General features: G+C 38.1%; 1 protein-coding gene across 1 annotated transcript in view; it reads left to right on the top strand.

The window, feature by feature from the left end:
* Positions 1 to 2,933, top strand: part of LOC131404635 (interferon-inducible protein AIM2-like) — a 66,791-nt gene extending 63,858 nt beyond the window's left edge. The window contains exon 6 of the mRNA XM_058539550.1: positions 166 to 2,933. Coding sequence (XP_058395533.1) covers positions 166 to 192 — 27 coding nt within the window. The 3' untranslated portion in view covers positions 193 to 2,933. The remainder of the gene's footprint in view (positions 1 to 165) is intronic.
* The last annotated feature ends 10,674 nt before the right edge of the window (positions 2,934 to 13,607 follow it).

Below are 13,607 nucleotides of genomic sequence, written 5' to 3'. Positions count from 1 at the left end.
TTCAGGAGAATGATCCAAGAGTAAAAAATGTACTAGGAGGGAGAGAAGGAGATAATTTTATGAGAAGAAAAGAAAGGTGCCCTTTAGGAGGACAGAGTCACTGTGAGCAGAGGAAGGTAACTGATCAGCTGCATCTCAGACTATATATATGTTTTCTCCATCCAGGTTATTAAGGCAAAAAAACTGAAATGAAAAGGATCGATTCAGGTCAACTGGTCTAAACAACGTTTAATTGAAGAATACCTGACAAAGTCTCTTCAACCAGATTGTGAGCTACCTGAGAGCATCAGTACACAGGCTCTGCGCCCGCCCCCCCAAATTATTCAAGATGGGATAATTGCTGGATGAACAATTCCAAAGATTCCACATATTAGCACAATAAAAGTTCATTTCTCATTCATTGCAGTCAGGTTTAGTTTGGCGTAAGGATAGGGCTTTGCTCTATGTAGATATTCAAGGATATTATAGTTGTTCCATCTCTGTTGAATAAATAAAATGATTCGTGGAAAATATGTACTATATGTAGTTACACAAGTCAATATACACTAAGGATATAAATAACCAAATTCACAGGAGAAAAAATATGAAAAGCTAGTAACATGAAAAGATTGTCAATCTCACTAATAATCTGAGACACAATTAAACAATGAATAAGACTCTGCTTCCACTTAGAATGCAGAAAGTGAGAAAGAGTCTTGCTCCCATGCTTACAGCAACAAAAGAAAGCCAGATGATCTTGCAAAATCACAATGTTTTTGAACCCATCTGAGAACAGAGGCTGCAGAGTGAGCATCTAATAAAAAAATCTAAGGAAAGAGAGACACCTCCAAGGAGAGAAACGGTGCAAGCACTTGTTCACTTGGGGGGAGATGATAGACACTAAATACCCCACAAGATAGAAGAATTCATCTAAAAATTTTATTGCATTACTCAAGCTTGACCTTGGGCCAGCATGAAAATATAGAACCACTGGAAGCTTCAACCACAAGGAGAATTTGCAACCACTTACAGGCACTTCTGAGTGGATCTCATTGGATGATTGTAAGAAAGATTAAGGATAGGCCTGGGGGAGGGAAAGGTTAGCTATTGTGGGAAAGACATGACGCCCTGGCTGAATCCTTCCCTACAGAACAGAAAGACCTCTGGGGGAAGAGAAGCAAATTCTGGCATCTCTAGGGCACAAATGAAGACCCATTGATCCAGAGTAAAGAAAAATTGTTCTATTCCTAGAGAAAGGGAAGAAATAGGTTCTGGGTGCAGAATAAGGAGTTCTCCTACAGTCGGGAGAGGAACAGGATCAGGGGTGAAAGTCCCACCCCTAAGACTCAGGGACACAGTGCCTGCCAAAAACTGAGGCTGAACCGGGACAATAGGGAACTCCCCCACCACACTCCCTGCAACCTGCTGCTTACCACCAGGCTAAAAAAGCACCAAATAGCAAGTCACAGCATTTAACTGTTAGGGGACAGTCAAGAACATGTACAAAAACATTTTTTTAGGTTCAGGTGTAAAGGGAAGAAAAGCTGATGATGTACCACTAGAGGAATTTGAAGCATGTGGTGCACTGAGAGTAAATAGAAACAACAAATGTCAAACCCAGCTCTACTCCTGACCAAATGGATTCAACCACCATGGTAAATCATAGCAAAAAGAATCCATGTCCATTTCCAGGCATAAATACTATTCACCTCAATCTCTATTGTCACAGATGGCTTTCAATAAAAATTGCAAGGCACACAAAGAAGCAGAAAAAAAATCTGTGAAGAGACAAATCAATCAAAAGAACCAAAGTCAAATATGATATAGATGTTGGAGCTCTCAGGTAGTTTTAAAATAAATGGACAACATGCATCATCAGATGGATAATTTCAGTAGTAAATTGGAAATAAGGGAAAGAATGAAATGGAAATGCTAGAAATGAAAAACATCATTACAGAGCCGAAGAATGCCTTTAACCAGATCATCAGTAGGCTTGGCACAGCACATGAAGGAATGAATGAACTACAGATAAATTAATAAAAATTATTTAAATGGAAATACAAAGAGAAAAAAATGAAAAGAAAAAGTCAGATTAGAGTATCTAAGAGATAAGGGACAATATCAGGCAGTTTCAAATATCTGTAATTGGAATCCCGGAAAGAGAACAAAGAGAGAATGAGGCACTAGGAATATTCAAAAAGAGATAAAGGCAAAGAATTTCTCCAAACTAATAATAGACTCCAAATTACCACAGATCCAAGAATCTCAGAGAACATCAAGCAGAATAAATAGTAATAATGAAATAATAATAAACCACACACACACTTAGATATATCATATTCAGACTTCCAAAAGGTAAAAGATAAAGCGAGAATCTTGAAGGCAGCCAGAGAGAAAAGAGACACATACACACGTGTACAGACATAAGAATTACAGCAGACTTCTTGTCAGAAACTACTTGAGCCGGAAGACTATGGACTGACATCTTTAAAGTTCTGAAAGAAGACAATTGTCAAACCAGAATTCTAAACCCAGTAAAAATGGTCAAACATGGAAGAGAAATAGACATTTTCCAACCAAGGGAAACTGAAATAGTTTTTGCATATTGGAACTGAAGTAAAATAAATGTTAAAGGAAGTGTTTTAGGTAAAGCAAGATAATACAATACAGAAATTTAAGTCTATACAAAGGAAAAAAGTACACTAAAGCTGAAGGTAATGTAACACTTATTTTTTCTTATTGTTAAGTGATCTGGATGATAAGCAATCTTCAAAAAGAGGAGTTGGCAAAATCTTTCTGTAAAGGACCAAATAGTATGTGTTTTAAACTGTATGGGCCATATGGTCTCTGTTACCCATGCTGACCTTTGCACTGGCTGCAAAAGCAGCCATAGACAGTCCATAAATGAATGCGCATGTTCACGTTCCAATAAAAAAGTATTATGAACACTGAAATTTGAATTTTATATATTTTTTATGTGTCACACAATATTCTTCTTCTGATTTTTTTCCCCCGAATGTTAAATTGACGTAAAAACCATTGTTAGCTTGTGGGCTATACAAAAACAGATGGTATGCTATGCAAAAATAGGCAAAGGGGTGGACTTGCCCCATGCATGGGCCATAATTTGCCAATTCCTAGTCTGAAGAAAAAATATTAACCATTTTTTTGTATGTTTATAGAATAAATAAAAGTAAAATATTTGGTAACAATAGCATAAAATATGAAAGGGAGGAATTAGGATTACAGTGTTGGAAAGTCCTTACACAACATGTCAAGCAGCAAGATGATATTTGAAGGTAGATTCTGATTAATTAAAGATGTATATTCTAAACTCTAAGGCAATGAAAGCACAGGCATATAGACTGATGAATAAATGAAAAACAATAAGAAAAGTATATATTGAGGCATATGAGAAAGCCATTGGTTTAAAACTAATTCAGCCTGACCTTGTTTTTCCAGAAAGGCCTGATGTGGCCTGTCAGTCATGCATTGTACATCTGCTTTAAACATTTACAAAGCAAAGAATGATGTCTTTAAAGATAGGGAAGTATGCCTCCCCCATTTCAGCATTTCTTTCAGCGTAAGCATTCTCTCCCAGAAACTAAGGGTCAAACTGACGTACTGTGTACATCTTGTTATCTCTTGTGATCATCTTGTGACCACTGACCTACTTTGCTAGTAAAACATCTTGGGACTGTAGTAAAAAAAGATATTCCTGTTGTATTTGATGTATGTTCCTTGTTCCAAGATGGTATATAACCACACTTGAAGAAGCTCGCTTCTTCAGAGAGCTTCCTCTCTTGGTGAAGGTATTCCTTCAGGCTATATGGTCCTGAGAAAGGCTCATGTAATAAACTCACCCCAGTTTTGACTTATAGATTGATTATTTGCATTGACAAGACCCAATGGAAGACAATAGAGTAGCCAAGAATAGGCCAGATATATGCAATTTATTGATTTTCTACAAAAGTACAAGCACAATTCAATAAAGAATAGTATTGGAACAAATAGTATTGGAACAATTGGATATTCATATTAATAAAATAATGAACTTGATCGATACCTCACTATCTATACAAAAATTAACTCAAATGGATCATTGACTTAAATGTAAAAACCTAAAACTATAAAACTTCTAGAAACACTCCTTTAGAGAAAAACATGATTTTTATAATTTTTTCCAAATCATAAAAATTACAGATGTAAAATATGGCATTAAGATAGTACAGAAAAATATAAAAAAGAAAATGAAAACACCTGTAACACCCCAATTCCAAGAATTAATAGAAATATATATTTCTGTATTTAACCATATATATTTTTTTTTCTGTACTTAGATCTTATCTCCATTAGCATCCCTTTTAATGGCATCCAGGTTTTTAGAACGATTCCGTTGAGGTTTTCATACATGAATCAGGATTGTTTCTTGCTTTTCCTGGCCTTGATGACTTTGAAGAAGAAAGAGATAAAGATAGACCACTTGAGATGCACCTGATCATACATTTCTTCCTTCACACACACTGTGTCTCCTTGCCATGGGCAACAGCCCTTTCTCTCACTCTCACCTATCTCCTTTAATGACGTCCTGTTTATTGAGTCACCACCCCCTCCTCTTGGTTGGGACCCGGAAATGAGATATTCACTCACACCCAGCATGAGTACACGTGGACAGGCGGGAGGTGTGGGGAACAACAGGAGAGAGGGAGGAGCAGGTAGTCACGCCTCATCTCAGTTATAGAAAAATATGTGTAATGTGATCCAACCTGCGACAAAATGATATTCTTTGTATATACCTTTGTATAAAAGGTAAAATCAGAAAGACTACTTACCAAAATGTAACATTTGATAGAGCAGAGATTTCAAATAGTGAAAATTTAATTATTTTGTCTATGCGTCTACATTTCCTAAACTTTCTAAGATGATGTTATTTACGAAATGAAAAATGAAAGAGAAAGAATTGGTGATAGTACTTTGGTTGGCTCTGCATTTCTCCACCCTATTCCACCCTAAGCTGTGTCTTTTACTGTGTATTGACGGAAATACGAAAATAAAATTAAGTAAAGAAATGATTAATTATACCCAGTAGAGCATAGGGATGATTAGGTACCCACTGAGTCATAGATTATCCTAATGCAGACGGTGGTGCATAATAAGAGTTGGAGTTCACATTTAAGTAGGCTCTCATCTCAAAATATACATTTGATAAAAAAATGTGTGATTTAATTAAAGAAAGTATTGTATATAGTAAGGGATTAGTGAGAAGCTCCTTCATGGTTCTACTGAAACCTGTCAATATATTGTGGGGAGGGGAGATATTGAAAACAGGAAGCTGGTACCTTGGTTAAGGAACTGCTGGATGGGGTTGGTGGTGGCATCTGAGGTGGTAGAAAATCCTACCAGGCTGTAATGGAAGCAAGGCTCATAACAACATCGGCTACACTTACGGACGTTTTATTAACTATGTGCTTTATTACCTTGTATTTTACCAAACAAGCAAATCAGTTTCAATCATCTGCTCTTCAGACCCAGGAAATCAGGTCTCCACCTATTCAATGCTTTGTTTATCACCATACTGGAGAAAGTCCCTCAACTTCATAATTCTAGAGGCAAGAGTCTGCTCTCTATGTAGTCTGCATCAGGCAACCAAATACTTCAGAGTTCTCAACCAAACACAGACCCATTCAAGATTTCACCCAGGACATTCCCAGTATCTGGATTTTTATAATTGTTTAAGCAAGGGCAGGAAGTATCTTTAAAATAATTTATCTTGACTACCTTTGATTTCACTAATGAAAGCCCATTTCTAAAGTTCTGCATCAAATATAAATTTGTCACAGTTCTTACCTCTTCTATTATTCATTTATCTAATTCATATAGTGTCACTTGTTGATAAAGTTGTAGATGATGGAGCTGCTTGAAATCCCTCCTCCTGGCATGCAGCTTCCTGATTAGGACACCCTCTGACCACCCTGGCACCTCATTCCTCATTAGAAGGCTTACAGAGCCTGGGCTATGGAAATGAACCTGAGACATAACACTGTCTAATTATAAATTTTTAAAAATAAATTACAGATACTGTAACATCTGTACTCTAACTCTAAAATTAATATATGCCATTAAATGCTCAAGTTGTAGAGTTCAATGAGGATGATTTGAATCCTGGCTCTAGTATTCATTATCCGTGTGATCTTGAAGAAGATATTTTTTAAAAAGTGGAGAGGCCGAGACTCGAACCCCATCCTCTAGTCCTCGACAAAGTATGCTCCAGCACCACTAAATTCTCCATACATAGAAATATCAATATTGTTATTATTATTTCAAGGTCAACACAAGGATTTTTATTTCTCCTCTGATCCATAGATATGTAGGGGAGCAGAATTTGCTACCCAAAAATGTGTCTCTTTGGCTTGATTATTTTTAAGAACAAAAGACTCAGGAAGAAACTTAGACCTTCCATCTAACTGCCTAAAAGAATTTAAGATAGAAGGCCAGTTTCAGAAGGAGCTAATACTATAGATAACTATAGTGGTAGTGGAGAGGAACCTAGCAAGACCCATTTGATCAAAGTCCTCTCCCTATCTCATTGTCTTTGCAAGGCATGGAAAACATTTGTTTACCAAACATTTGCTTTTCATTTCTGTGTAAATTGCCTTCTTCCCCTTTGAAGTCGCAAACCATTACCCACAATGTCCTCTTTTGTCTTGAGCTGAATATGGTATTTAAGGTGGTGGCTTTGGCCATTTTGGTGTGTTACTCAGTTTTCCTTGGTTTCTCCCATGTATACCTGTTACTAAACTTGCTTGATTTTCTCCTTTTATTCTGTCTCATGCCAATTTAATGCTTAGATCAGCCAGAAGAACCTAGAAGGTTAGAGGAATATTTCTTCCTCCCCTACAGATGATTTTTGCATTATGTTGACCCTCTTAATGGAAAGCCTGGGTAGAGGTGATATGGGAAGTACTTTATTAAAGAAGCTTCTCTGTTCATTTCTGCCACATGTAGTAATTTAGTCTCATTGACAAAAGCATCTTGAGCATCTTTCAAAATCAGTTAAGCTTCCATCATAAAGGTAGGATTTAGATGCCTAAGATATACTATTTCATTGGATAATATTTAAAAATAATAATTGATTTTTTTCCTTCAGATTATTTCCTTCACCACTGCCCCCTGTTCTTGAACATGCCATTCTGTGCTCTTTGCTTTGTGGAAGACATAGTAGCAGGAGTCAAAGATAATGTTGATCTGCTTCTGGTTTTGAATCCCAAAAGCAAACAAAGCCCATATTATAGAGAAAATTGTTGAGAGACTCCATGATGAATTAGAGCAAGGCTTTCCCGCTCATTTAATGAATCATAGAATGGTCAGACACCATTTTGCAGGCCTGCTATGGATGTGGCTGGACTCCAAAGAAGAAATGACTATATGGTATGTTTAGGTGTATGAGGCTGAGGACGCAGATGAGCCTCCCGGAGATTCCTGTGCGTGAAGGAGGTTCCAAAGAAGCACAATGATTTTTATGGGAGTAGAAATGACTGTGTCACGTATTTAGGCAGATGGGGCCTTAGAAACTGTCACTTCCAAGGCTGTAAGCATAGAAAAAAATAGAGTTGTTTTGACATGTCCACATATGTCATTGTCATAGCAGAGAGACAGTAGGCTTGAAGTTTCAATGACTAGACAATGGCCCTGGGGGTGGAGGCAAAAAGCACAGATTTCTATCTCTATCCCACAAATAAAAACTGGAGCGACTATAGAAGGAATTATGAATAATTGAATCTAACAATGATAACAGCAATAGCAAAACAAAACTTGAGAAATCTTGCCTATAAGAAGACTGTCTTCAACTGCTAGGTGTAGGGTGGTGTTGGGGGCTTCAGCCTGGGTCAGAGGGCAGCTCAGGGCTTGGGTGCCAAACTATATTAGAGAATAATGATTTAAATGCTGCTTTTGCCTATTCCTCAGGTTGCCTGCCTATTCGCTGCAGAAATAGGCATTGTACCCCTTTGTGCAGGTAACCACAGTGGTCATATCAGCAGAACAAAAGGTAGACTAGGATAGAAGTTGATGCATGCATGTATGCACTCACTTATGCACCTCGGTCTTGTCTTTCCCAGGGAAAGGGTACCTATAATCTGAGGTTATTTTCTAGTAAGGTCAAAAAACATACATTTATTACAGTTGTGATAATGCTAAAAAGGAAAAATAAAGGGACCAATGAAAGCAAACAATGGAAATATCTAACATATTCTGGGAGGTGGGTATTAATGTGGACTTGCCTGAGGAAGAGCTTCAGGTTTGCACCTGAAGGTTGAAGACACTTGAACCAGTGGTCAACCAGGACAAATGATTCCATACAAGAAAAAGGAGCATTTGTCACAACATCTGACATGGGAAAGAACATGAAATTTTGAAAATAAACCCTGTAGTATGGTCAGTGAGCAAAGGGGAAGAGGAAGAAAGGAAACTGGACTGTACGGGACAAACACACATTCATCTCTGCTTGCCTGGTCACCTTCACCCTCTCTTTCTACTCCCCTCAAGAGAATAACACTCTTAAAATCAGAGATTATTTCATAAACATGTGCCTCTTAAGTAGCAAAGGAGTTGGAAGCTAGTAGAATCTCAAATTATACACTGATGAATGAGTGATCATATTAAATAATTAAATTGTATATTGTGGGAGGTTAGATGGGAAGCTCTTCCAAGATTATGATGATCCTTGTACTTTGTTGTATGGAAGTACAAGGAATGGGAACAAGAAGCTGATACCTTGGTTCAGGAACTGCTAGATGGGGCTGGGAGTCTGTGGATGGCTCTCGGGCATGAACTCGTTGCTGAAGTTTCTGGAAGCTGATTCTGTTCTTGGGATAGCATCTTCTTTTTTGAGTTGTTAGTTTTGGTGGTGATGTCGTGCCTTTTTGGAGAAAAATAGATTTTTTCCTTATTTCTGTATAATGATTTTCAAAATCAAACAGAACAACATGTTATTCTTTTCTTTGTTTTTTAAACAGGATGTTATCTTTTCAATTTTCTTTGGGAAGATAGCACATATTCAGACACCAGTACTACCTACTCTCTCCCACGTCACCAGGATTACAGATTTCACTCTGCAAATATTAAAAGATCAGATGAAATGTCATTGGTTTGGGATGGAATCCAGATTCTATATCTGTGGTACACTGGCCTAAGCCAACTTGGTCAGGCATAACTCTAAGGGTTATTGTTTCAGTAGGTAACATTCCCAGGTTATAAGGGAAGCAAATCTCAGCACAATTTTGACTGCACTTATGGATGGTTATTAACTATGACTTTCTCATCAAGCAAATATACAAATAGGTTCCTGACGTCTGCTCTTCAGACTGCTAGAAACCCATCTCTCTGATCTTTTGGGAGATATTGTCTGTAGAAATATGGATTCTTGGAACAAACAACACCAAGAAAACAGAACCAAAAATTGAGAGTCCCTTTATAATGGATGTCTCTCTTCAAGTGGTATGTGTGGGATGGTGGTGGGGATGTACCCTGAGTGAGAGGGCAGCTTGGATTTTGGGTGATAAACTATAGTAGGGAATAAAGATTTAAATTCTGCTCGTGCCTACCCTTAAGTTGTCTTGGGGCAATCCTTCCTTGCCCATTAACCTCAGATACAGGCTTCATTGTCCCGTGTTGCATGTAACCACAGGGCAAAACAAAAGACAGGCTGGGATAGGAGTTGAAGCATGCAGATATGTGCTCACTTTCCCACCCCGTCCTGTCTTCCTCTGGGAAAGGGTACCTAAAATCTGAGCTTATTTTCTTGTAGAGAAGAAAGATGTAGATTTATCACAGTTGTGATAAGCACTATAAAGGAATAGTAAAGGGCCCTGTGAAGGCAAACAATGAGAATATCTGATCTCTTTTTGGGAGTGGAAGTATCTATGAGGACTTGCCTGAGGAAGAGATTCAGGCTGGCACCTGAAGGTTAAATGGATTTGGGCCAGTGAAGAGACAGGAATAATGAATTCCAAATCATGGAAATAGCATACGCCAAACAGCTGACATGTGAAGGAGCATAGAATGCTGAAAATTAATCCAGAAGTATGGGTAAGAAGAAAGAGTGAAAGGAAATTAGAATGTAGGGGATAAATATACTCTGTTATTCATCTGTAGTTGTCTGGCCACCCTCCATCCCCTATTTCTGGACCAACAGAAGTCAGTAACCCTCTACAGATCAAGAATTATTTCATAAATGCACACCTTGCAGAAGAAATGGACTTAACAATACACTGCGATCTCAATATCTATATTGATAAAGAGTCGTTTTACTATATAAAGAAATTGTATATAGTAGGGGATTACTGAGAAGCTCTTTCAAGGTCATCATGGTCTCTGTAATATGTTGTAGGGAGGAGCAAATATTGGAAACAGGAAGATGGTACCTTGGTTGATGAACTGCTGGACGGGGCTGGTGGAGGCATCTGAGGAGTCTGGGGAAGGCTCTCAGCTGACTGTCTGCTGGTTACTGAAGGTTCTGAAAGCTGACTCTGTTCCTGGAGTAGCTGCAACTTAGATTCATCAGTTTTTGTGGTTTTGTTTTTCTATTTCTGAAAGTGTTTTTTCCTGGTTAATGCTTTTCAATATTAGATGGAACACATCTTTACCACTAAACATATCAGCTTTTCATTACTATCTTCTAAAATATTAAAATTTATGTCTTTGAGAATTCCAGGGAGCTACACACAGTCTGTCTTCTGAAGACATAGCCATGAGGAAAGCCGTGCACATATATGATTGCTTCATACAAATGGTGGGGAAGATTTTATACCTGTCACTGCTTTACTCACCTCTGTGGTGATGACAGGAGCAATGAACTTGGATTTAGAAAATCTAAGTTTGAATTTAGTCTCTCTGAGTAGCCTTTGGCAAGCTGTGTCCCTAATCTGATTGCCATTTTAGTTCATATCTAAAAGAGGGGTCATGATTTCATATTTCATCATAGGGAATTATATTACATACAGTAAAGTGCAGAGTAGTTCTGAAACATAATGGGTGACAAGTAACTATTAATTTACTGACTCTGAACCTCATTTTCACTCTGCCCCTGGAATCCCTTTTTCTCTGATTCTTCTATTTGCATGTTGAGAAAGGAATAAACAACTAAGTTTTCATAGGAAGGTACTAAACGGAAGAGCCATAGAAGATGCTTCTTCAGCGGAACCTTAGCTATCCTACCTTCAACACAGGCTTATCATTGATTGATTCAGGTCCAAAAACTTTATTTGTGGTGGATGTAGATTCATCAGTACTGGGTTTATCGTGCTTGCTTTTTTTCACTGGGGTTGTACCTCTTGCTTTCCATCTCCTTAGAACTGATGAAGTAAAAGAGAGAACAATAAATCCAAAAGAGCTGGTCTAAGACAGCTGAAGCTGTCTTCAGCTAAGAAAGCTGAAGCCCTTTCAATACTATTTCCTCTCAGCTCCTGTTTGTGGGCCTAGGTATCCTTGTGTCTGCCTCTACTGCGTTAGCCAGGCTGGGCACATTTGGCCAGAAAATGTAACACAGGTGCAAGCACTGTCTCATGCTTCCTCAATGGTTCCTTTCTCATCCCATGTGCAATGAGCATATCCTTCCTGTGCTCTGGACTCCTATGTACCTCAGTCAAACCCTTTTCCAACCACTTATCCTATACTTTCCGTTTAAGAATCTAAAGTTTTCATGCTGCTGATGGTGAGTCATCTTCTGTAAAAGATCTGTTTGAATTACTGAAACCAGAGAAAGAAAATATGATGTAATTAGTTAGGTGACTAAGTAGTGATACTGGACTTGGACTTTTTAAATATGTTTTTATAATTCAGTGATTATATAAGAGACAAGTTCTTCACATCTCTGAGAAGTAGGTTTTTGTTTAGGTACTGCACCATATTTGTTACTAACAATGATGGAGTAAATATTTTAATAGAGCATGTATTTTAGTTGATGTAAATATTTTTAAAACTCACATTTATTAAAATTTTCTTTTGTCATTTTCTAAACTTTCTAACATACTGAAAGCCTCAGCCTTTCTCATCAACTCCTTCTGCTTTTTTTCTCTACCCTCACCCCCAAAATATATCCTCTGAAATACATTAAACCTCTTCGTAGGAAAGGGGAGGCCCTAAGTTGTCAACTTGGCCTCTGCAGGACTAACATTGTCCTGACTACTGAGTCCTAAATTGGGAAAGGGATGTGTAAGCTATGACAAGTCAGGATGCTAGTCAAGGTTGAGGACGGTGCAGTGAGAGTGATAGTGTGGGATTTTCACGCATTACCTTTTAACTTTTCCTTTTGAAGGGTTTTAGCACAGTCTTTAAGATCTTCCATGTCTTTGTACAGTTCTATTAGTTTGTCAATAGCGGTGGCTCCTTGGAACTTTTCTAGAATTAATTTAGCAATCTGAATTCTATTATGTTCTTTTTCAGTTGTTCTAGTCAGTTTTAAATCACTGGCCAATAAAGACTTAACCATGCTAAATTGATATTCAGTGATGGGCTATAATCCCTTCAGCAGAACAATTCTCCTGACTTCATTCTCCATCTCTCAAGTTGTGGATGACCTACAAGAGAAAAATAACACACAGTGTTACACATTTACACAGACAATTCAAAAGACTGTCAATATCTATGTGAGCGAGTGATCCATGTGAAAGTCTTGTCCATGGGTGTGTGTGACAAAGAGGGACTTAATTACCAGATATCATCGTGGAAAATGGGTTGAGAACTGCCGAATTTGGAACTTCTAAGAAATTCTTCCCTTTTCATGATGACAGTTGAGTTGGGTTAGTGGTGGGTATGTAGAAGAAGGTCTGGAAACAGGCAACTGTGTAGAGTATGGACTGTATAGTGTCCAAGTCCCTGGTTCCTCCTCCCATCCTTTTATGGGGCTACGGTCTATCCCTGAAAGTCTGCCTGTTGGTTCCTGACTTTTCCCACACCCACTAAGACTGAAGTGACCTTTGTGTAAAATGGAAAGTGGGCTGCAGCCTCTCACCTTATGTGAGTATCCTTCTGCCACAGCACTACAGTTCCATGCTGGGTACCTGCCCTAGTCCACTTGGCTCTTCCCTAGTCAGTTCCCATTAGCATACTCTCTCCCTGGGTCTTGGACCATGTTCTCTGTGTTCTATGTCCACACATCGCTGTGCCTTTCTTGGACTCCTACCTGCTCCCTAGTTTAGGATCACAGCATTTATTGACTGGAATTATTTCTATAATTGCTTGATTTTTCTCCTTCAAAGCTTAATTTTTTTAATCAGTTCTTTTCATAGAGCCAGATATGTCTCTATAAAGCCACAATTCTATCTCACTTCTAATCCTTCAGTAATTACCCATTTTCCTTTTGAAAAATGTCTTGCTCCTTAGCCTGGCTTAGGATGCCTTGAATAATCTGCATATTTTTTACTTCTGATACTTTTGTATTTCTTATGTCCTATGCTTCAAAATATATAATGCACCTCTCCTTTTCATGTTTCATAACATTGCTAATTCCCTTCTTGCTGCCTAGAAAGGCTTTCCCACCTCTCTTCCTCTGATTACCTCTTTATAGCTTTCAATGCTCAACTGAGGCTTTTCCTGAAAGCTACCAGAATCCCCATTTCGAACTGAGTTTC

This window comes from Diceros bicornis, chromosome 4 (assembly GCF_020826845.1).
Source record: "Diceros bicornis minor isolate mBicDic1 chromosome 4, mDicBic1.mat.cur, whole genome shotgun sequence".
In the NCBI taxonomy this organism is placed as follows: Eukaryota; Metazoa; Chordata; class Mammalia; order Perissodactyla; family Rhinocerotidae; genus Diceros; species Diceros bicornis.
This window is presented reverse-complemented; position numbering and strand designations above follow the sequence as displayed.